Source organism: Papaver somniferum, chromosome 4 (assembly GCF_003573695.1).
Source record: "Papaver somniferum cultivar HN1 chromosome 4, ASM357369v1, whole genome shotgun sequence".
Classification (NCBI taxonomy): Eukaryota; Viridiplantae; Streptophyta; class Magnoliopsida; order Ranunculales; family Papaveraceae; genus Papaver; species Papaver somniferum.
The window spans coordinates 38,968,172-38,993,926 of record NC_039361.1 but is presented as its reverse complement, the minus strand read 5'-3'; the positions used below and the strand labels follow the sequence as shown (position 1 = coordinate 38,993,926).

The 25,755-nt window shown below is 35.7% G+C and overlaps 1 protein-coding gene and 1 pseudogene across 1 annotated transcript; one reads left to right on the top strand and one right to left on the bottom strand.

The window, feature by feature from the left end:
• The first annotated feature begins 65 nt into the window (after window positions 1–65).
• LOC113273758 lies at window positions 66–1,354 on the top strand. The gene is made up of 4 exons (XM_026523378.1): window positions 66–197; window positions 297–514; window positions 661–721; window positions 900–1,354. The coding sequence occupies exons 3-4, from the start codon at window positions 670–672 to the stop codon at window positions 1,247–1,249; spliced, it is 402 nt and encodes a 133-aa protein (XP_026379163.1). The 5' UTR covers window positions 66–197; window positions 297–514; window positions 661–669; the 3' UTR covers window positions 1,250–1,354.
• A 16,437-nt stretch (window positions 1,355–17,791) lies between these two features.
• On the bottom strand, window positions 17,792–19,585 carry LOC113273757 (annotated as a pseudogene).
• Window positions 19,586–25,755: the final 6,170 nt, after the last annotated feature.

The window sequence follows — 25,755 nt, the reverse complement described above, 5'->3', positions numbered from 1 at the left end:
TTATTGAATGGGAAAATTATAAGGGGTTTGGAAGAGGAGTTGAATTTTTCTGTATCAGGGGTTCGGTTCGATTCAGTATCAGGAATTATAATTATCAAAAAAAGATGATGAAAACGAAGACGGAAAGACGAATGTAGAGGATGATCGAGAGATTAAAGGGATCATATTCTTTACTACCTCGAGAACCAACTCACAAGGTTTAAATTCTCAACTCAATTTTAGTTAGTTTGGGAGAAATTATTGAGTTCTAAGGATTATATGATAGTAGTATATGATCAACTTATGTTGATTTTCAGGATCAAATCGGACGTCGACGACCTAATCATCGATGTTTTGTAAATGCTTTGAGTGGCCATGGAGATTCAGTTGTAGCTTTGTGTTTCTCGCCTGATGGTCGAAATTTGGTTACAAGTGAAATTACTGTTTATTGTCGTCAGTTTAAGTTTAAGTTTGGGAATCAGATTTTGGTCTTACAATGCTAGCAACTGATGCACTGTAAAGTATAAACTATAAAGTATAAACAACAATTAGCATTGCAATTTCGTGTTTCCTTTGTCCGGTTTAGAAAACTTTAATGATTTTGATGACAAGTTAATTTGGATTTCATGTTAAACTAAGACTCTCCTTCAATTTTTAATATAAATTGGTTTTTGTTTACAGGTTGTGCTGATGGGGTTGTCAGGGTCTTCAAATTGGGTAATGTTCAGAGTTCAAGCTTCAAGTATGTATGTTTATGGATATTTATTACAGAATTATCACTATCTTGATCAGTCGTCACCAAGTTGATCAATTAGATTTTTACTTCTCATTTTGTAGAGTTGTGAAAATCCATTTACTGGCTGGTGGACAACCAACAACAGTTGGCTTCTCTAATGAAGATTCATTTGTGGTTGTTGCAGCTCAATATAGTTCTGGTTCTAATACAGCTAATTACAGAAAGCATGAGCAACCCAAACCTCTTGTTCCAGAAATGAAATGGCTACGCCATCAGACGAGCGTTATTGTAACTCTTGCTGGAACTACTGCCAATTATGGCACTGTTGGTGGAACTCCATTCATTATTTCGTGTTCTGCGGGTAGTGATATCATTCTTTGGAATGGAAAGAGCGGGAAGAATTTGGGAAGCACTGACAAGAACGAGCTAAAAAACAGTATGGCCAGAATATCCCCTAACGGGAGGTTAATAGTTGCTGCTGCAGCGTCTTCTGTGGATGTGAAGATATGGGAGATTATACTTACCAAGGCTTGATCAGTCAAACAGATTACAAGAGCTATGAAGCTGAAGAGTCATGAGAGTGCCGTGACTTGGTTATGTTTTTCATCTAATTCGAAATAAATCATAATAGCTGAAAAAGCGGGGTCTAACAACACCACCCAATATTTCACTTAGCAATCTGTATGGACAAACTCGAATATACTTTTAAGAGAATCAACAAGACTCAATCAATAAAAGTATATCAACGAGTTTATATCTCTCTCTTGATTTGATTTCCTCAAACAGAAACTGCGAGTACTAATCAAATACAAGGAATAACTTGGATAGTACTAAAGATCAATATCCAAGGATCAATCAATATCAATCAATAACCAAAGCTCGGATTTCCAATTGATTGATTCAAACGCACAACCTGTATTATTTCAATTATATAAACAAATATAATGCGGAAATAGAAATAACACAGACACCAGAATTTTGTTAACGAGGAAACCGCAATGCAAAAAAAAACCTCGGGACCTAGTCCAGATTGAATACACACTGTATTAAGCCGCTACAGACACTAGCCTACTCCAAGCTAACTTCGGACTGGATTATAGTTGAACCCCAATCAATCTCCCACTGATCCAAGGTACAGTTGTACTCCCTACGCCTCTAATCCCAGCAGGATACTGCGCACTTGATTCCCTTAGCTGATCTCACCCACAACTAAGAGTTGCTACGATCCAAAATCGCAGGCTTTGACAATAAACAAATTTGTCTCACATAGACAAGTCTATCAAAGGATCAATCTGTCTCCCACTGAAAAACCCTAAAGTTTTTGTTCCGTATTTTGATATATAATCAAGGTGAACATGAACCAATTTATAATCCGGTCTTATATTCCCGAAGAACAACCTAGATTAATCAATCACCTCACAACAATCTTAATCGTATGGTAGCGAAACAAGATGTTGCGGAATCAAAAACAATGAGACGAAGGTGTTTGTGATTACTTTTTATATCTTGCCTATCGAAGATATCAATCTCAAGCCAATCAATATGATTGTACTCGTACGATAGAAGATGCAAGATCAGATCACACAACTACGATAAAAGTGGTATCGGTCTGGCTTCACAATCCCAATGAAGTATTTAAGTCGTTTAACCTGGTTTTAGAAGAAGAAAACCAAAGGTTAACGGAGAACCGACTCTAGCACGCAAACTAGTATCACACGTAAGGTGTGGGGATTAGTTTTGCAGAGTTGCTAGATGTCCCCTTATATAGTCTTTCAAATCAGGGTTTTGCCTTGGTAACAAAGCAATCAATATCCACCGTTAGATGAAAACCTGATTTAGATTCAAGCTAATATTTCTCAACTGTTAGATCGAAAACTTAGCTTGTTATACACAAATGAAATGCATGCTTCTAAGTTTGTTAACCGTACCTAAACGTGTACATTGTTTGTTCAACAATAGTTAACCAAAAGGTTATCCATATGAGCATTTCATATCAACCATGTTCTTCTTCACCATAACTAGTTCAAATGAACTAATTAGAGAGTTGTTCAATTGCAAGGAAATCTTATGTAACTACACAAGACGCAACTGAAGCAAAGATGATTTGATTCACTTGAATCGGTTCATGAACTTTATAGCCACGGTTTGAAAATTGCATTCCTTAGTCTTTATAAGTTTAAGATCAGAAATCATCTTTAGATATATAACCTTCTTAAGTTCGCACACTAGGTTCGCGGACTTAAGCAACCGGGCAGAGTTTACAAACTCCAGCAGAAAATCTCGGCAAAAGAATTTCCGCCGGTTCGCGGACTGGAACTCACGCAACTAGTTTGTCAACTCCAACAGAATTTCTCGGGATGAGAAGTTCGGCAGTTCGCGGACTTGGCAACAAGCCATTCTTCCGGTTTCTCTTGATCAACAAAGTTCGCAAACTTTGGTTCAAGGAAGAGGACTTATGCACATATGTGTTTCCACAACAATACTTATGTCCATCATTGGTTATGTAATCTAAACTCTCATTCCAATCATCGAAACATTCTTAGAGGATGTTATATAGTTGTTACACCATTTCTCGTCAAAGCAATTTTCAAAGTGATTGAAACAGATCATGACTTTCGTCACATGGCAAAGATAAACTTGGTTAAAGCAAAAAGCTTACCAAATCATATTTTGAGATATAGATAGGCGAGGTATACTCATCTCGAAATACCAAATGTGTATAACCTAAGTCTATATATAGCATACGAATTTTTGTCTCAAGAAGTAGTTGATAGAATAGATAGTCTTTTGAGTGATAGATAAGTTCAAGTCTTCACATACCTTTTTGTCGAGAAGTTCCACCGGTTCCTTGAGTAGTTCTTCTACTTGTATGATGAATCCCCATGAAGTCCTTGAGCTCAACTACACTTACTATCCTAGTCCGAGACCTAGCTATAGTAGACTAGAAATCAAGACTTATAGTTTTGATCACTAACATTGACAAACATGTTTGATATAGCAACGCATGCGAGTTCGACTGAACAATGCTCTAAAAATCTCCCCCTTTATCATTTTTAGTGACAAAACTATCAATACATATGGAATACAAAAAAGATAATGAAACTTTAGTAGCTCATATTCCACATGTCTAATCTTCAATATTCCTCGAAATCTTCGTCACTTCCAAGTACTCCAATGATCCCAAAGGTTGTAAGTTTAGCATCACCTTTGTTGAAGATCCGTAGCTATAACAATGAGAAAACATAATTCTCGATCATTTTTATACAATGTCATAGTATTATTAGACAGTGTCAAAGTTCAATTGTATCACAACTTTAACAATAATACTATGGTGATATGTATCACTCCCCCTTAGTCAATAATCCGTCTCACATGGAAACCACTTCCCTTTACACAATGATCCAAAAACCATATGTATTTGTAGTGTGAACTACATATTAATTCTCCCTCTTTTTGTCAATAAAATTGGCAAAGGTAAAAGAACGAGATCATAATGAAATTTCCGTAAGAGACATTTCATGATTAAAAAGAAAGAACACACATCATATTATTTAGATGTAATCATATAGCCGAAGCTAATAGCATTCATCAAGGAGTTTAAAGATACAAGATAACCTCTCTAAAATTCCACAGCCGCACACCCCTCAAGATATAACCATTAAGCACAAGTTCAAAAGAACTCTCCCCCATTTGATGTCATTCCCAAGGGAACAAAAACGAGCGACCTTAATTTCAAAAGAAACAAAGGATTTTGAAAAGAAAAATGACACTAACACGACAAAAACAACTCTACAGAAACTGAACTAGAGTAATCCTACTGGAGTTTCAAACTCAATTGCCCAAAAGATAGAGATAAGCATAGGGGCAAGAGTTATGGAAACACTTAATGAACCAAAACAACACCAATAGACTTCCGAAAGTGTTGAAATGTAGCAGTGTCTAATGGTTTGGTAAGAATATCAGCCAATTGTTGTTCAGAAGGCACAAATTCCATACTTATGATACCATTTTCATAGAGATCACGAATAAAATGGTACCTTATGTCAATGTGCTTTGTTCTTGAGTACTCAAAGGGATTCTCAGTGATTCGAATCGCACCAGAGTTATAACAAAAGATCTTCATTATTCCAGTATCAACTTCATAATCAGCTAGCATTTGTTTCATCCATATGAGTTGAGTACAACATGATCCAGCAGCAATATATTCTGCCTCACATGTAGACAGGGATTGAGAATTTTTCTTTTTGCTATGCCAAGCTACAAGATTCAGTCTTAGTAGAAACCTCATGATGTACTTTATCTGTCTTCTACACATCCTGCCCAATCAGCATCTGAATAAGCAGATAAATCAGTGTTAGTATCAAATGTGTAAGATAACCCATACCCGGAAGTGTGATTAATGTATCGAATAATCCTTTTTGCAGCTGCAAGATGAGATTCTTTTGGATTCCCCTGAAACTTAGCACAACAACCAACACTGAAAGAAATATCAGGTCTAGTAGCGGTAAGATACAAAAGGCTACCAATAATAGATCGATACAACTTTTGATCCAATTTTGCTCCTTTCTCATCACTATGCAGTTTACCAGTAGTGGACATAGGTGTCAATTTTGGAGAAGACTTATCTAGACTGAACCTTGTCACAAGATCCCGTGCATACTTCTCTTGGGATAAGTAAATTCCATCCTTTAAAATTCCGTTTAGGAACGCGGATTTTATGTCCATTTGAAACATCTTAACTTTAAGAAAACAAGCATGAGCTAACAAAATTCGAATGGACTCAAGGCGTGCCACGGGAGCTAAGGTTTCGTCAAAATCAATCCCTTCAATCTGTGAATATCCTTGAGCGACAAGTCTAGCTTTGTTTCTGACAATTGTGCCAAATTCATCATACATATTCTTGAATATACATTTGGTACCGACAATATTGATATTGGAGGGACAAGGTACAAGTTCCCACACGTCTTGTCTTTGAAATTGATTTAACTCTTCATGCATTGCATTTACCCAAAATGGATCGTTCATAGCTTCATCAATATTCCTTGGTTCTACTTGCGAAAGATAACATCCAAAATTGCACATATTCTGAAGTTGTCCTCTTGTTTTAGCTGTAGAATCTCTTCCTCCAACAATATTGTTGGGTCATGGTTCCTTTGAACCCAGAGATGTCGTGGAGGGACACATTCTTTTTCGTCAGGAATGGCTTGATCAGTGCTCTTTTCCTCGTCACTAGAAATGTCAGGATCAGTAACAGTTGGGATAACTTCAGCTGATTCTGGAATTTCTTTGACTTTCTCAATTGTCTCGGTTGGAGGCAATTCAGCAGGAGGATTATCATGACGAAAGTTAAAAATATCTTCGATGATAACATTAGCAGATTCCATCATGACTTGGGTTCTGAGATTAAACACTCGAAAACCACGACTATCGGAAGCATAGCCAAGAAAGATACCTTCATCACTTTTGGTGTCGAATTTCCCTTTATGTTCTCGATCCTTCAGAATATATCACTTATATCCAAACACCTTGAGATAGTGTAAGTTGGGTTTCCTTCCGTACCACAACTCATAAGGTGTGTTAAGGGTTTTAGACCGTAAATACACACGGTTGACCAAGTAACATGCTGTAAAAACAGCTTCTCCCCAAAATCTTAATGGTAAGATTTTGTTATGGAGCATTACCCTGGCCATTTACTGAACATTCCTATTCTTTCTTTCAACAACTCCATTGTCTTGAGGAGTAATAGGTGGTGAGTATTGTTGAATGATCCCTAGTTCGTCACAGAATTCAAATAATTTGGTGTCTTTGAATTCAGTTCCACGATCGCTTCTAATTTTCTTTAGCTTGCGACCTTGTTCGTTATGCATCCTTTTATGAATAATCTTGAATTCACTAAGAGTTTCATTCTTACGAGATAAGAATGCAACCCAAGTGAATCTGGGGTAATCATCTACCATAACTAAAGCACACTTCTTACCAGCAACAGTGGGTTGTTAAATTGGTCCGAATAGATCCATATGAATTAAATCAAGTGAAGCTTTAGTGAGAATATCTCGAGATGATTTGTGGTGAACTTTCGTTTGTTTACCCTTTTGACAGGCACCACATACACCTTCAATCTTTTCATTGATTTTGGGAATGCCTCTAACAAGTTCTTTGTTAATGATCTTAGTTAGAAGACGATAATTGATGTGACCAAAACGCTCATGCCAAAGATGTGTAGATTCCACCTTAGTCAAATTGTAACGGTTACTGAACTGAGTATCGAGAAGATAACAGTTATTTTTACCACGAGTTCCTTGAAAAATTACTTTCCCAGTTTTGTCACAATGTCACATCCGTTTGCATTGAAGACAACTCGATGGCCTTTTTCACAAATTTGACTAATAGAAATAAGATTAGCAGTCATACTTTTTACGTATACTACATCATGGATTTCTGGAACATCGGGCAGTTTGATTGTTCCTTTCTTGCTGATGTAGCAACAACTCCCATCTCCGAACGTTACATAACCTCCTTCATAGTCAATAACGAAACAAACCATGTGAGATCGCCTGTCATATGTCTACTACGTCCACTATCAAGAAACCATTGAAAGGGAGACGTAGATCTTAAAGCAAAGGTACACATACTATTAGTACTTCTCTGTTTAGAGTTTCCTAATAGTTTTGTATGTCCTTTCAGAGTATCAAAAAGTTGTTTCGCTTTCTTACAAAGATCACTTGCAACATTTAGACTCCTTTGAAACGACATACAAACTTGTTGACGGTGATCGGAAAAGTCACAACACCAACATGTGCCAAGACTTTCAAGTTTGTCTGAGTGGTTCCTAGTCATATCAGTTTTCATAACAACCGGTCGTTGATTACCATATGATTTATGACTATTCTTTAAATAGGAACAACTGGAGTTACTCAGATTCACCAAGGGACTTTTACAAGATATCAAATCCTTAAGAATTGCAATTTCTGCAACAAGACCAGAGTTGATCCGGATTTGTTCATCCAACCATTTTTGAAAAGTAACCAGTTTATCAGACTTTTTCCTACGTTTGGTTTTTAAACCTGGAGATGCGTCAATTGAGACTTTATGGTCCATATTGTAGGATCAGAATCTCGCAGCAATAATTCCTCAACGAAATTATCAACAACACAACACAACAGCGTCGCAGAACAATTTTAGAAATGACATAATAAACGACTTCAGCTAAAATCATGAGAAAAATGTGATGGTCCTGCGAAAATAAGAGAGTTTGCGAGATTAACATTTGTAAGGTTGCGAGAATGTCGCAAGTCATATCCGAAAATAAAGGACAGATTAGCTGTCATCCACTATGTAATTCCCTATAAATAGCCGTTCAATGGTAAAGGAAAGGAGGGAGATTTTTTTTGAGTGAAAAGCAAGTAAATAGGAGAAAGAAAATCTAGAGCAGTGGTTATTCTTGATTCCTTTATCTTTTCTTGTAAGATTGTTCAAAGATTGATCAATAAAATTAAAATTGTTAATCCAAAAATGAGTTGAATGTTAATGAAATCTTGTGAGGGGTGTAGTGTAGGATTTCCTGCAACTACATAATGGTGCTAGAAACAGGGAAGGATTGAAGATTGAAGATTATTCTAGAAAAATTTGAAGATTAATATTGAGATTTGTGAAGATTTGGAGTGATTGATTAAGAATTTTACATAATCTCTTGCAATTCATTAATATTGAAGAAATGGCTAGAAGAAGAAATACATCAGACCAACCAACTACTGTTAGAAGAAGCAAGAGAATTGCTGGAAGGGAAAGAAGTGAAATGGGAGAATCTACTAGAATGAGAAATAATGTAGAAAATCAAATTCAACCACCAGTTCAGCAAACACTAGTACAAGGAAGGAATATAGATTATGATAGGGTGAGTATACACACTTGGCAATCAAATTCCGCAGAAGAAGTAGAAGAAGAGCAGCAAACCAGAAACCATAGACAGGTAGAGAGAAATCAAGAAGCAGATGAAGGAATAATTCATGGAGATGAGGAAATTGGAGCGTTAGAAACGTTGAGACGAAGAATACATGAAGAAAGAAGAGCTGAGGCAGAAGAACGTGCAAATCTAACAAGGCAAAATCACGAATTGAGAATGGAAAATATGAGACTACAGAGTAGAAGATCGAGAAGTATTACAAAATCATATTCAAGATCGACTAGAAGAGAGATGAGGCGAAATTCACCCACAGCTAATGCTGGAAATAATATTCGAGAAGAAATATCAAATCCTAATGAAGAACATCGCGAAGATAGAGAAAGAACTGATGATCGTTACATTCCACAAAATGAAACTTTTGATGATAGGCAAAATGATAGAAATCAAGAGAATGGACAACGTCAGGGACGAAATAATCAAGATGGCGAAGGGAATCGAGAGGAAGAAAGGAGAATTTTACATGAGAGAGAAGCTCAAAGAAATCAACAAACGATTGAAGAAGAAATTGAAAGACATTACGCTGAACAAGCACGTTTAATTTGCGAACGTGAAAGATTGAGAGCGGAAATGGAAGAACAAGAGATTCAGGAAATAATTCGCCAGAACAATCACGAAAATCGAGAAAGAAGACGAACACAAAACCGGAATAACGGTAACATCAATGAAGAGTATGATAGAGTACAGAGGATGGATGAAGACATCGAATGGAATTGATGAGAAATGAACAAAATCATGGAGGGGAAAATGAGAGACATCATCATATGTGAATTCACGATAGAGATGAGGAAGGGAATCGCAGAAAAAGACGAGATGAGGATGATGAAGAAGAAATGCAAAATTTCGCGAGAGAAGAAAGACATGAACGCAGAAGAAAGGAGGCGAAATTAAAAAGACCAATGGATCAAAATTCAGGTGTAAATAAGCAAATCTTGAAAGAATTAGAATAAATGAGAGGAATGATAAATAATAGAGGAGAGGTAGGCAGAAGATAATTAGATGAAGCTATAGAAGAAGCTGCGAAAACTCCATTTACAAGGGAAGTACAACTAGGAGGAATACCTCCGAAATGCAATTTGCCCGCATTAACCAGCATTTTTGATGGAACAACTTGTGCAATTCAACATATTAAAGCCTACGTGAGGTGCATGTTACAATGGGAAAATCATGATGTCGTATTATGCAAGTATTTTGCATCCAGCTTAACAGGGGAGGCGTTAAAATGGTTCGAAGGTCTACCAAAGAATACAATAACATCCTTCAATCATTTGCAGACTATATTCCTGGGGGCATATATAAGTGATAATTCTTCGCGGCCTGGTATTGAAGACGTGTTTGGATTAAAACAAAGGATTGGTTAAAGTTTGAAGCACCTAACTAAAATATGGAGGACTATGTGTAGCGAAATGGCTGGCCGTGTGGATTAGAGATATCTTATCTTATCATTTATCAATGCTATGTTTGCAACCAACCTATTGTATATCCAAATTTTCAGAGTCAAGAATACGATCACAATAACTGAATTGCGAGAACTTCAGGAAGAATATATTGCTCTAGAGGAAAGGCAAAATGAAATGGAATCATACCCAGTTGCGAACACCAGTTCAAAAGCAGCAAATGCAAGCTTATTACCCAAACTAATAAACACAGTTGTGAGCACTTCGCAAATACAACAAGAGAAGGTGACGAACAACAATCAACAGAAACTGGTGGCTATGGGAAGCCGAGATCAAGAGGAGTATGAAAGAGAAATAAATTTCTACAATCGTGGTGAAAATAAAAAGATTCAAAGACTCGATCAACCGCAAGAAACTTATGGAGGTCAAAGACAAAACTATAATAGAGGACAAAGAGGTCACAAGGTAGTATGGGAAGAAATCAAGATGCCACCTCTAAATGCAAGTGTGGAGAAAATATGGGAAGCTATAATTTTGATGGAGAATATACCAACACCATGGAACATGGGAACGGAACCACCTCCAAACCACAGAAGTCGTGAATTCTGTTCTTATCATCATTTTCATGGACACACTACAAATGATTGCAGAAATGTAAAAAGAATTATTCTGAGAATGATAGATCAAGGAAAACTAAACCACTTTTTTATAGGGCACCCACAATCTCAACCATTGCCACCACCACCAGAGCATCACAAAGTAAACACGATGAAAAAGAAAGAAACATTCTTTATAGAAGTTGGTGCAAAAGCAAAGAATCTATTATGTCACTCTAGCATACATTCATACAAGACAATTGAAGATTTTCATGACAATGTTTTAAGTAGAGTGTTCGCAAGAGATAATGATGGAAGAGAAATTATGAATATTGCGAAAATCTCGCCACTGGAGGAATGACAGAAACAGATTATTTCTTTTACCGCAGAAGAAATCCCCGAAGGTGAAGAGGTACATGATAATCCATTGGTAGTAAAATTATAAATTAATCCAAAACCGAAAGAATATGAGAATGATGAAGCTGAAGATTCATGGGCAATTAATAGGATTCTAATCGATACTGTAAGCTCCGTGAACATCTTATTTTATCATACTTACAAAACTATGGGAGGAAGAGATAATGATCTTATACCATCAACATATAAGATATATGGTTTTAATGGTACTGACAACAAGCCTAAATGGGAGGTTACTTTGCGAATTCCATTGAACTAGATAGAGAGTTGTTCAATTGCAAGGAAATCTTATGTAACTACACAAGACACAATTGAAGCAAAGATGATTTGATTCACTTGAATCGGTTCATGAACTTTATAGCCACGGTTTTGCAAATTGCATTCCTTAGTCTTTATAAGTTTAAGTTCAGAAATCATCTTCAGATATATAACCTTCTTAAGTTCGCACACTAGGTTCGCGGACTTAAGCAACCGGGCAGAGTTTACATACTCCAGCAGAAAATCTCGGCAAAAGACTTTTCGCCGGTTCGCGGACTGGCACTCACGCAACTAGTTTGTCAACTCCAGCAGAATTTCTCGGGATAAGAAGTTCGGAAATTCGCGGACTTGGCAACAAGCCATTCTTCCGGTTTCTCTTGATAAACAAAGTTCGCAAACTTTGGTTCAAGGAATAAGACTTATGCACATATGTGTTTCCACAACAATACTTATGTCCATCATTGGTTATGTAATCTAAACTCTCATTCTAATCATCGAAACATTCTTAGAGGATGTTATATAGTTGTTACACCATTTCTCGTCAAAGCAATTTTCAAAGTGATTGAAACAGATCATGACTTTCGTCACATGGCAAAGATAAACTTGGTTAAAGCAAAAAGCTTACCAAATCATATTTTGAGATATAGATAGGCGAGGTATACTCATCTCGAAATACCAAATGTGTATAACCTAAGTCTATATATAGCATACGAATTTTTGTCTCAAGAAGTAGTTGATAGAATAGATAGTCTTTTGAGTGATAGATAAGTTCAAGTCTTCACATACCTTTTTGTCGAGAAGTTCCACCGGTTCCTTGAGTAGTTCTTCTACTTGTATGATGAATCCCCATGAAGTCCTTGAGCTCAACTACACTTACTATCCTAGTCCGAGACCTAGCTATAGTAGACTAGAAATCAAGACTTATAGTTTTGATCACTAACATTGACAAACATGTTTGATATAGCAACGCATGCGAGTTCGACTGAACAATGCTCTAAAAATCTCCCCCTTTGTCATTTTTAGTGACAAAACTATCAATACATATGGAATACAAAAAAGATAATGAAACTTTAGTAGCTCATATTCCACATGTCTAATCTTCAATATTCCTCGAAATCTTCGTCACTTCCAAGTACTCCAATGATCCCAAAGGTTGTAAGTTTAGCATCACCTTTGTTGAAGATCCGTAGCTATAACAATGAGAAAACATAATTCTCGATCATTTTTATACAATGTCATAGTATTATTAGACAGTGTCAAAGTTCAATTGTATCACAACTTTAACAATAATACTATGGTGATATGTATCACTCCCCCTTAGTCAATAATCCGTCTCACATGGAAACCACTTCCCTTTACACAATGATCCAAAAACCATATGTATTTGTAGTGTGAACTACATATTAATTCTCCCTCTTTTTGTCAATAAAATTGGCAAAGGTAAAAGAACGAGATCATAATGAAATTTCCGTAAGAGACATTTCATGATTAAAAAGAAAGAACACACATCATATTATTTAGATGTAATCATATAGCCGAAGCTAATAGCATTCATCAAGGAGTTTAAAGATACAAGATAACCTCTCTAAAATTCCACAGCCGCACACCCCTCAAGATATAACCATTAAGCACAAGTTCAAAAGAACTCTCCCCCATTTGATGTCATTCCCAAGGGAACAAAAACGAGCGACCTTAATTTCAAAAGAAACAAAGGATTTTGAAAAGAAAAATGACACTAACACGACAAAAACAACTCTACAGAAACTGAACTAGAGTAATCCTACTGGAGTTTCAAACTCAATTGCCCAAAAGATAGAGATAAGCATAGGGGCAAGAGTTATGGAAACACTTAATGAACCAAAACAACACCAATAGACTTCCGCAAGTGTTGAAATGTAGCAGTGTCTAATGGTTTGGTAAGAATATCAGCCAATTGTTGTTCAGAAGGCACAAATTCCATACTTATGATACCATTTTCATAGAGATCACGAATAAAATGGTACCTTATGTCAATGTGCTTTGTTCTTGAGTACTCAAAGGGATTCTCAGTGATTCGAATCGCACCAGAGTTATAACAAAAGATCTTCATTATTCCAGTATCAACTTCATAATCAGCTAGCATTTGTTTCATCCATATGAGTTGAGTACAACATGATCCAGCAGCAATATATTCTGCCTCACATGTAGACAGGGATTGAGAATTTTTCTTTTTGCTATGCCAAGCTACAAGATTCAGTCTTAGTAGAAACCTCATGATGTACTTTATCTGTCTTCTACACATCCTGCCCAATCAGCATCTGAATAAGCAGATAAATCAGTGTTAGTATCAAATGTGTAAGATAACCCATACCCGGAAGTGTGATTAATGTATCGAATAATCCTTTTTGCAGCTGCAAGATGAGATTCTTTTGGATTCCCCTGAAACTTAGCACAACAACCAACACTGAAAGAAATATCAGGTCTAGTAGCGGTAAGATACAAAAGGCTACCAATAATAGATCGATACAACTTTTGATCCACTTTTGCTCCTTTCTCATCACTATGCAGTTTACCAGTAGTGGACATAGGTGTCAATTTTGGAGAAGACTTATCTAGACTGAACCTTGTCACAAGATCCCGTGCATACTTCTCTTGGGATAAGTAAATTCCATCCTTTAAAATTCCGTTTAGGAACGCGGATTTTATGTCCATTTGAAACATCTTAACTTTAAGAAAACAAGCATGAGCTAACAAAATTCGAATGGACTCAAGGCGTGCCACGGGAGCTAAGGTTTCGTCAAAATCAATCCCTTCAATCTGTGAATATCCTTGAGCGACAAGTCTAGCTTTGTTTCTGACAATTGTGCCAAATTCATCATACATATTCTTGAATATACATTTGGTACCGACAATATTGATATTGGAGGGACAAGGTACAAGTTCCCACACGTCTTGTCTTTGAAATTGATTTAACTCTTCATGCATTGCATTTACCCAAAATGGATCGTTCATAGCTTCATCAATATTCCTTGGTTCTACTTGCGAAAGATAACATCCAAAATTGCACATATTCTGAAGTTGTCCTCTTGTTTTAGCTGTAGAATCTCTTCCTCCAACAATATTGTTGGGTCATGGTTCCTTTGAACCCAGAGATGTCGTGGAGGGACACATTCTTTTTCGTCAGGAATGGCTTGATCAGTGCTCTTTTCCTCGTCACTAGAAATGTCAGGATCAGTAACAGTTGGGATAACTTCAGCTGATTCTGGAATTTCTTTGACTTTCTCAATTGTCTCGGTTGGAGGCAATTCAGCAGGAGGATTATCATGACGAAAGTTAAAAATATCTTCGATGATAACATCTCTGTATTTTTGTCCTTAGTAATTGTAGACATCTAAATACAGTATGCTATCCATGATCTTACTATGGTTAAATTAATATATAAAATGTTTCATTCTTGTTTGGATCAGCTATACATTGATTTGATTTCGAGTTTCATGCGTCATTCTTGTTTTTCCATTTCCCCAACAAAAAAAAACAAATTGTCACTTGTATATACACTTATCAGATTTTATGTGAAGATGGTGGTTACACCTACCAAGGCCATCACAGCCTGACCAACGACTAAGACAACAGAGTTGGAAGCTGGAACGAAGTAGATATTTAAGAGGAGCGACTGTGCTATGAGGTGTATATTAGCTAAATCGCTAAAAATGTTACTCATCAAGAAAATGACAGCTGAAAGTGTTGTAGACATTGGAATTCAAGCATGTGAGTAGGCCAGAGTACCAGCGGCCCATCCCCTGATAGACTTGCTTCTTCTTCTTTTTTCCATCTTGTTATCACATGATTCACGCCGTTCCAACACCGTGCCCAATTGAAATTGCGCAAAATAAATGTGGCCGGTGTTTTTTCCTCGCACAATAATATGATTTCGGTTTTCCTACTACATTCATTGGAGGCAAATGCAAAAACAAAAACAAAAACATAATAGGGAACCTTTCATTTAGTCAGAATTTTCATCTGCTCCTCCAACAGCTCAGAATTTCTAGAGGGCAATGAAGTAGACAGAGGAAGGTGCAAACTGGCCCTCTTCTTAGCTGTTTGTATCTTGTACGAGCAAGAGTAAAAGCATCTTACGGAAATTGGCATTATGACTTGTGAGTGGACACCATGAGTACGGATCAAAGGACTTCTGCTTGTCAGGGCAACCTGGTCTGAATCTAACCAATTAAAGAGCACATATATAATAAGATAAGAAGAGAGTCTTATCAAATGCTGATAGCAACGGATATCAACTGTGATTGTATACGTCCCTACCTTTTTGTTGGACATGCAATAAAATGCAAATCTATGGGATCCAAAATTAATTGACTAGTCATATACCATTATACCAACCAACACAGAATTAGACATAAATAAAATACAACGTGATTTCTGGTGGGGAAAAACATTTAAAATCTAAAGGGAACCTATCTCAAAGCCTGGGATAACTTTTGTAAATCATTAGAATATGGTGGTCTAGGACTCCAAAACATTGAACAATTTAACAAAGCAGTGTTGGTAAAGATGGGATGGAGGCTTGAAAATGAACTTGATTCCCTATGGGGATCAATTCTAAAAGATATTTACTTTCCAAATACTGACATTATGCATCTAGACCCTTCGCCAAAGAGAACGGATAGTTGGATTTGGAAAGGAATCAAAAGTGGGATCAGCATAATGCAACCCAACTGTTTCTGGTCTCTAGGTAAGGGTAACAAAATAAAAATCTAGACAGACTATTGGATACCAAATGTAAAACCACCTATAGTTAAACCTAATATAGATACTTCCACTCCAAATCATGTTAGTGATCTGATGACCCATGATAAATGCTGGGAGATAGCTAAATTACACACATGTTTTGATAATCAAACTGTGAACATAATAAAACAGATCGAAATACCAACTAATAACATTGAAGATAAAGCCATATGGACTTTAACTTAGGATAACAACTTCACTGTAAAATCCTTATACAACAGGTTAAACAACAGCGAACCAAGTACTACTGACTGGGGGAAAATTTGGAATCTGTAAGTATCACCATCTATAAAACTGTTCATGTGGAAAATAGCTAATTCAATACTTCCTAACAGCATGCTTGTAGCGGCTAAAATACCAAATATAAACATTTTTTGTCAATTGTGCAACAATCATAATGAAACTCTTACACATCTTTTCTTGGATTGTAACTTTGTTAAACAAGTTTAGAACCACCTAAACTTTCAGATGGATTATGTCAAAAACGGAACTACTACGTGCCATGATTGGATAAACAATTGGTTTAGAGATAAGGAAAGAGACAGTAGTTACATAGGATGGGCATAATTCTGTAGTACAATCAATTGGCACATTTGGAAGGCTCGTTGTGAAAAAGTCTTCAAAAAGAAAGATCAAAACAGTTGGTATACTGCTAATACCATAGTTAAAATACCTAAACTCTTATAACCACATACAATATGCTAGCTATAACATCAACCAAACCCTGTATTATAATCCTCTACATGATGTTGATCTCAAAATAACATATCTAAATAGATGGCAGTTACCTGGACAATTTAGGCATAGAATTAAATATCTTTAAGTACCTATGAGCAAGTGGGATGAAGAAACATGAAGAAATATGACTCCTCAAGAAGTACTACGTTTATACCTAGTAGAAAGCAGACAATATGTACCTTCTCAATTGGTATCAACTGTTGTTACAGGCCATAAAATGACTTAGGGAGAAATATTCTGAAGTCTTGTTCCAAAGGGTATTTTAGTAATGTATTATGCTTAGGGGTATTTGTAAAGTTCAAAAGGGTATATTTGTAATGGATCTCATAATAGGGGTATATAGATAATGTTCCCTTTTCTAAATAGAGATATGATTAGTGCCAAAAGCTCTTGGATCTGGAAGGTATATATAAATGCAAAGACATAATAAAGAATAATAGTTTCTGGTGTGTTAGGTGTGGCACTAAGATACATATTTGGTTAGACTGTTGGGTTATTGGTTTGGACCGTCCCCTTATTCTAATTGCAGGTTTGGCTATCACCCAAACTCTTACCGTGGTTTCTGATCTTTTTATAGCTAGCACAAGAACATGGAATGATATTTTGATTAATAGTGTCTTTACTATTTTGATTAATAATGTCTTTAGATGCTATCATTCAAAAAGACAAATACAACTTGCACTTGGATTACAAACCAGCACAACATATTTATCATAGGTGTAGCGATTAAAATGAGCAAAATGATATAGCATGATAATGGCAAAGATGTGAACTCAATTGTATAAATATGAAGGAAGAGAATATGAATAAGCTTACAGTAAAAGCGAAAAGAAAGCTCGTCATTAAGATCATTAAGAAAAACCTTCTATAGAGAAGGGGCACATGTAACATCATTGTTTCTAGATAAGCCGAAAAAATTGTCCAACTCTCATTCAAACTTGAGTACTCTCTTAGCTGAGCTAAGGGTATTTGATAGAAGCATGGATATGGTCATCGGACCGACTCCACCAGGTACTAGAGTAATTGCGGAAGCTACTTTACATGCCTCGTCATAGCAAACATCCCAACCAACCGGTAGCCTCGAGGACTTTCTGGGTCCTGTCAAACATAAAAGAAATTTCAATAATCTGGGTATGCTTCAACCCGAAACATGAATATCCCCGAGCTAAGTTAGTCCAACTATCTTCTCTGAAATGCTTTTTTGGGTCACTAGGAAAAGAAGGTTAACATATCTTGATTACAGTATGACTACATATATTTCAAACTTAATCTTTTTTTTGCTGGTATTGTGAATATTGTGAACTAACAAAACAAAAATAAGAAATCAGTAAGAATGATATTTTCTTAAAAAAAACATCCACATTCCGTTCAGTAATAACCTTTTATAGTAGTAAAAATAGTTAGCACATCCATATAGAAAAGCACAAAAATTGGACAAACCCTACTTACATCTATTGGGTTGATGCCGACATCAATAATAACATCCCCTGACTTAATCCAGCTACCTCTCACCATATTCGCTTTCCCAGCAGCAGAGACGATGATATCTTCCTGTCTCACAATCTCCTCAGGGTTCTCGGTTCTAGAGTGTAAAATAGTGATGATAGCATCTTCCCTCTACAAACATCACACAACACTATGTAAATCAGTAAGACACCATAGATGGGAAGAATAACAAACTAAAATCAAATTTAACAAACTAAATCAAGTTATATAGGTTGACATGTATTCCAAATAACAAAGCAACAGAAGTACCTGTAGCAGTAGTGACACGGGAAGTCCAACAATGTTACTACGACCAATTATAACTGCTCTCTTCCCCTTGATAGTGATGTCATATATGTGCAACAACTCTATGGATCCTTTGGGGGTACATGAAACAAAAAAGGGATCTCGATCTCGCTTGGCAAGAAGCCCGATGTTTAGTGGATGTAATCCATCGACATCTTTATCAATAGTAACGGCGTTCAAAATCCTTGCTTCATCCATATGCTGCCACAAAGACCATAGAGTTCATAATATCCCTTTATCACATAACTCCCTAATCCCCAAATTCATCAAAAGAACAACTAGGGACTAACTATTAGAAAGTATCTTAACAGTCCAAGGTTGTACCACATTTGAACAAAAACCGTTTCTATTATCTTAAATTTCAAAATCGAACTTTGCAAGGTAAAGATTAAAACTCAAAATTTACATAACAAAGGCACATCAAAAATTCCAATGTCAGTACTAAACCAAACAGTTTTGAGACATTAATTGGCATTCTATGATAATTTTCGGAAAGCATACTTACACGAGGTAGAGGCAGCTGAATGAGGATACCATGAACTTTGGGATTCTCATTGTAATCAACAATATGATTGAGAAGATATTCTTCTGTAGAATCCTTCTTGTCTCCAACTAGAATGACATCTAAACCTGGTACAACACCAATTGCATCCTTCATATTCAATACTTCAATTTTGATTTCATATTTGCTTTGTTTCGCAACCGCCTTTCCATCAATTACTTTCGCAGAAGTTTCAGTGTTCAGTGACATAGCCACTGTAACAAAAAACAAAATTAACCAAATGCAATAAATCTTTGAGCATTTGGGTGACAAGGTATTGAAATAGTATGCCCTAATATAAAAATAAGATTATAAATGGCATAGTTTAGAGGTTTTATACATACCAGCAATGGAGTAAGAACTTCGTCGCTGCGTACTGAGAACACCAAAGCTGGGATTTCAAGGTCTGCAAGAAACAATTGCTGATGATTGTCTCAAATGAAAAATACCAGTTCGGATTTTATTGAATGTGAAAACCCAAGTTGTTGCGGATGAAGAACAATATGAGAAAATTGTTGAGGCCATTTCTCAATTGAAGATAACCTAGATTAGGGTTTATGGTGGTTGTTGGAAGTGATAAAGAAAAAAAGAAGGCACGATTTTAGGGTTTTAGAGGGAGTAGAATAGTGCAGCGTCTGCAGAATGTAATAAAGTTAACGCGATTAAATCCCGCCAAATAAAGGTGGCACAACTTCTAAGAATCTAGAGGAACCTTTATGAGAAGGTCAATTACAAATATACCCTGTCATCGGAACTGAGTAGTTTCCGGGAAAATTTGTTTTCAGAAGCAAATGAGTGAAGATGGTGGTGGCAAGGTGGATTTTGGTTTATTGACACGAGACTATGTTGGATTTCAGACCCTCTTGATTTGAGTCTTATAGTTTTACACAAGTAAAGTTTCATTAGGCAGACGCAAAAATGAAAATTTTCATCTACAAGACTACTACTGAGAGTGTATCTGTGTAGTGTAACATTGTTAGATAGCTAACGTGCTAGTGCACAAATTAAATGCTCCGAACGATCAGTTGGAAAAATAGATCTAGATGATTAAACACTAATGCCATGCACAGTCAAATCATTTGTAACGTAGTACTTCTTGAGGAGTCAGATTTCTTCATGTTTCTTCATCCCACTTGCTCATAGGTATCTCTCCCGAGTCTGCAATTACAACCTTCTTTATAGATGTAACATTTTTAGCGATTTAGATAAAATACACCTCATAGCACAGTCGCTCCTCTTAAATATCTACTTCGTTCCAGCTTCCAACTCTGTTGTCTACTTCATATATATAAAGGCTTATGGACGTCTATAAAGAAGAAGGTTTCTGGGACTTACAACGATAAACCCTCTGAATATTGTGTGATGCCAAGTCATAAATTTTGTTGAAGAACATTCGAAAAATCCTATTTAATGTTGAATTCCCTCGAAATATGAAACCAAATCCGCTGAGAGTTAGAACAATGGAAAAATAATTGTTTTATTGTTTCATCGACAATATCACGAAACTTGCATCTCACTTGCACCACATAACACTCCTTGCTCGCATGTCTAAGAACTTTATCACCTTAAATTCACGAATCGCAGGAAGCAATGACGGACATATGAGGGGGTTAATCCGACTTTATCCCTAGTAGTTTTATGTTCCATCATTCTAACAAAATTCCTTCGAATATTTATTTTTGGTATATTTTCTGTCCCAAGTGGATGGACAAATCCAATTTTCGACGGTGGTGAAGAGGTTTATTTACAAGATTGAGCCGACAGTAGAAGATAGAGACTGTCATTTCAGATTGAGACGAGCCTATCGTCTTCGACAACGGTCGAATTTCAAACGACTATTTTCATACTTCTGTAAATAACACTCCCCTTGAAACACTCATACTACACTAGAATTCAATTTTCTCTTGAAATTTTTCCACTAAAAATCTTTCTAATTATTATTCTAGAATTTTGAGTTCATTAATTGAAACGTCTCAAAAAGTTATTACACCTTTTTGTGAAGCCACTGTTGATAAGATATGTGTTAATTAAAAAAAAAATACTAAAGGGAGAAGAGTAGTGCAACTTTTAGAATTAAATCTAGGAAAAATGTTGATCTATAATTCCTCAATTGAAACATCTCGAAAAACTATTACACCTTTTTGTGAAGCCAAAACTTGAAGCCACTATTAATAATATATGTGTTAATTTTTTAAAAAATAATTAAAATAGTAAAGGGGAAGAGTAGTGCAAGTTTTAGAAGTTAATCTAGGAGAAAATTTCTGTTAAAAAGCAAAGAAGAGCTCAAGTTTTTGAAAGATACCAACCAAAGTTGAAAAAACAAAGAAAAACCGTTCAACAGTGCGTTAAATGGAAGATACGTCAAATCAAGATAATCCGGAGGTCAAAGATTTTCCAGGATTTTTGTTGAAGTCTTATTTAAGTTTTTATTTTCTAAAAGTTTGCATCTTATTACAAATGAGACAACAATAAATCGAGAATATCTTGTAATATTTATTAAATCGAAATACATAAAACTTAAAAAAAATAGAATTTCATTTTTAACTAATCAATATTTTTTACATTTGGACTTACATTTAATAAACTTGGTTTAATAATGGTAAAATAACAACCATGTTTGATTGATGCAAAATATGGAGTATTACAGAGAATTCAAAGAGAGTCATTGGATATCGACAACTAGGGAATGACCCGTGGCTATTTCACACAATTTTAAGCTGGGGTGTTAGACATTTCAGTCAGAGTCTACTCCTTGTTTTATCTTTTGTTTATGTGTAGGTTGAAAAAATGTTGTGATTTGTTTATGTAGTCCATGTCATTATTTTTTGAATCCTCCAACCACATACCCATTTTTAAAACTAATTTTAAGAATAAGAATCTAATGACCCGGTTTCAGTTTTTTTTTTTTTTTTAGAGGCATGCAATATATGCAGAATCTTTTTTTTATAGAAAAACCTTAGCAAAAAAGCTACTAAGGACTATACAAAGGGATAGCAGTGCTTATAGAAAGTCTGCTTTCATTGTTTTTACATAATATAGTTAAATTTAAAGCTTCCAAATTGTGAATTCTGTGAATTAACTTAATACTACTCAACATAAAAGTGATAGGCTTGATTCTTGAGCTATGCTCTTCAACATTGTTTGGTGGATGGTCATAGTAACTGGGATTGAATCTTTCCTGTATTTCTTGATGGTAGAGATAGTGGAATCTGAGAAGAGTTTCCTTTGATTTAGCATGTACTTCAATGTTCATGTGTTGCTTTTCTTTGGCCCAGCTGAAACCTAGGTCTGCACCTCCTGTTGCTTCCATCCTCCAGAGTGGCTTGGGTATCCTTTGCTATCAATGTTGTTTCCTGCAGCATCAGAAATAGTTAGTGCAGAGAAAAATTTGCAAGTCTCAGGGCTCTGTATAGTACATATCTTTATGGTGAAACCAGACTCCTGTGGATTGTGGTTCAGATCATAAGGAATATGAGTGACAGAATTTGTATCAGTCCCAAAGTTGTTTGAGAAGAGATCATTGAGAGGATGAGAAGGTAGGTTGTGCACTCTTTTATAATCACATAAGTATTGTTGAATACACTGAGAAGTGTGTTTAGCATTTGGGGTTATGTGATTGAAAATCAGATCACACCTAACTTTCCATATATGTCAGCAGGTGGTAACATATTGAATAGGTGATCCAAGTATGGCTCCAAACCATGCATTGAACCAGTCCATAAAGTTTGTGTTGTTGTCAAACTTTCCATGATTTGTTCCCAAGATTTCATGCCATATTGCAGTAGCATTTGGGCAGTTTAGGAAGAGATGTGTCATTGTCTCCTCTCCACTACTGCAGACCTGACAAATAGGATCAATGTAATGCAAGATGCTTGCAGTCTTAGCATTGGTAGGAAGAATTTCATGAGCACACTTCCAAAGGAAGATCTTTATAGTAGGAGCAGTATCTAATCTCCAACTAGCCTCCCAATTTCTGTTATTGGTGTCATTTATGTATAGGTATTCTATCTTAGCCTTTTATAGGGCTTTGATAGAGAATTTTCCAGTTTCATTTAAATTCCATTGTATTGAATCTTCTTCTCCTGGGTTGGTGTTGAGGTTCGGGATTGCTTGAGAAATGTTCTGATTGAAAATATGATGGATGAGTTGGATATTCCAGCTTCCATCATGATGCATAATCGGGTACTTATTGACACTTCCCTTATTCTACTGAAACATATAATCACATTATACGGGTGGTTTTTGTAAATTCAAATTATAAAGGAAGATCAATGACAGGACGGATTCTGACGATAATGTTGTATATATTTGGACTCTAACGAAAAGGATTATGAAAGAAAAATAGCGAAAAAATTATAGGAGCATGCGTGTATCGTTTCTCCGCAGGTTTCGCAATTGGATAACTCCATAACACCAATACTCAATTTATAGCGTCTTTGCTCTGGCTTGCATTGTATTACCATTATTGCAAGAGACGGGATGTTGCATTTTATGTGGAACAAACATTTCCTTATTACTAAAATTGCAAGAGACGGGTATAAATCACCCATACCCATATCAGCAGAGTAATATTTAATAAGCGTACTTATATTGTCCCGTAAAAAATATTCTAGTTGGTTGCCTGGTAGCTATTGTTACAGAAAATCATGAAAGGAACGTTTTGCCTCCGCTTTTTAGTGTCTAATTTGTATTGTATAACTCTTTTTTTCAGGCTGAATGGAGTTAACATATGCATTATTCATTGATCCAAAAAAAAAAAACCGTGCTACATGAACAGCTGTTTGACCGCTGAATAACAGCGGGTGATGATGTGGCACCCATGTCGATGAATAGGTGTAGTTTCTATCTCCGCCACGTTGCATGAATTAAATAGAAAAAAAAAAGAAAAAAATCACAGATTTCTTGTAGATTTTTTTTTAGAGAATTCAAGTATAATTTTTTTTACAGATTTCTTATGTGTATGTACCATCGGTTCTATCTATTGGTTGATGAACAGTCAAGACATCAGATTTTTCGATCTGGAATGCAAAATTTCGATCTTTCGCTTCTTCTGTTTTGTGAAGCAAAACTAGGGTTCTGAAAACCCTTGATGAAAACGATATCAGTTCTTTGATATATACCTCTAATTAGAGTTGTTTCCTAATTGTCAAGATCATTAGCTTTATTTTAACAACATAACTTAGATGACAGCAATCTGGAAGAGTAAAACTAGGATTAGAGAGTTTATTAGATGTTTCAGTTATGTTTGAGAGACATGAAGTTCAACCTCTCCTTGGAGCAGAAGAACTCAAGTCGGGTAAACATGTCCGCACGATGCACCCCGCCCTATAATGTTTGCTCGAGAGAATATATATCAAACTTATAGTTTATTTTAAGTCATAGATCCTGCACAACTAAAATAAGGGAAAGAAGGGCCATCACAATTCTCTAATTGCTTAATTAATCTACCAACATTGCACATGCTGCGCTACATCACAGAGAGTCAAATATTAAATCCATATTCAGAAATCATTTACCAAAATCTTCAGTGAAAGAATAACAAAAATATCGATTATTAGAAGGAGACATAAAATATCGATCATCTTACTTTGATTGTTGGATAGGAGCAGGCTGTATATCTCATCATTTTTATTACAGAAAATCTGCCCAGTCCAACTGCTGATGCAGGTGCAAAATATGTGAAAAAGAACGGCGACCACAAAAGCACCGGAAGTGTATGGGTTGGGATAAAGATGTTGAGCATGGTGATGATACTGGATGTGCTACTCTTTGGTGTCTGATAAGCTCCGCTGTCCCTCTTATCATTTTATTTGAAGCTTATTATTGGGGCTTCACATTTCAATAAAGGGACTTCACTTGATAGGACAAAAACGGTCACCCATAAGTAATTTCAAAAACCCCATATCTAAAATAAATTTATATTGGCTAAACAACCCGCATTTAATTAGTGTGATTATTTAATTAGGTTCACTAATTTAATATTAATGATTAGATTAGATCAGCGATAATTAGAGATAAAAAAATTACAATTAATAATTAGATTAGATCAGTGATTTCGATTTATAATTAAAGATAAAAAAAAAATTAAAATTAGTGTTATCAGTTTTTGTAGAAAATAAAAAAAGAGAAAAAAGAAAAGATTTTTGGAAAAAAAAAATTCTAAATTGATTTTTTTAGCTTTTTAGACTAGGGCTGTTCATGGTCGGTTTTGATTCGGTTTCTAGCCAAACCAAAACCGAAACCAATATTATTGGTTTCTAAAAATCTAAACCAAACCAATCCATTAACCATTGGTTCGGTTTCCAAATGACTCCAGTTGGTTTCGGTTTGTCCCAGTGGTTTTTGGTTAACCAATAATTATGTCAAACCAAAAAAAAATACACAAATTTACAGATAAAAAAATCGCAGTTGCCGATAGTATTGGTTTACACAAATATACAGACAAAAAAAAATAAATCAAGAATAGTTAAAGCTTACTCTAATTCTAGAGATCAAAAGAAGATATATAATATATCTTAATTTAGTTATTGACAAATAAAAAAGAAGGAAGATGGGAAGAA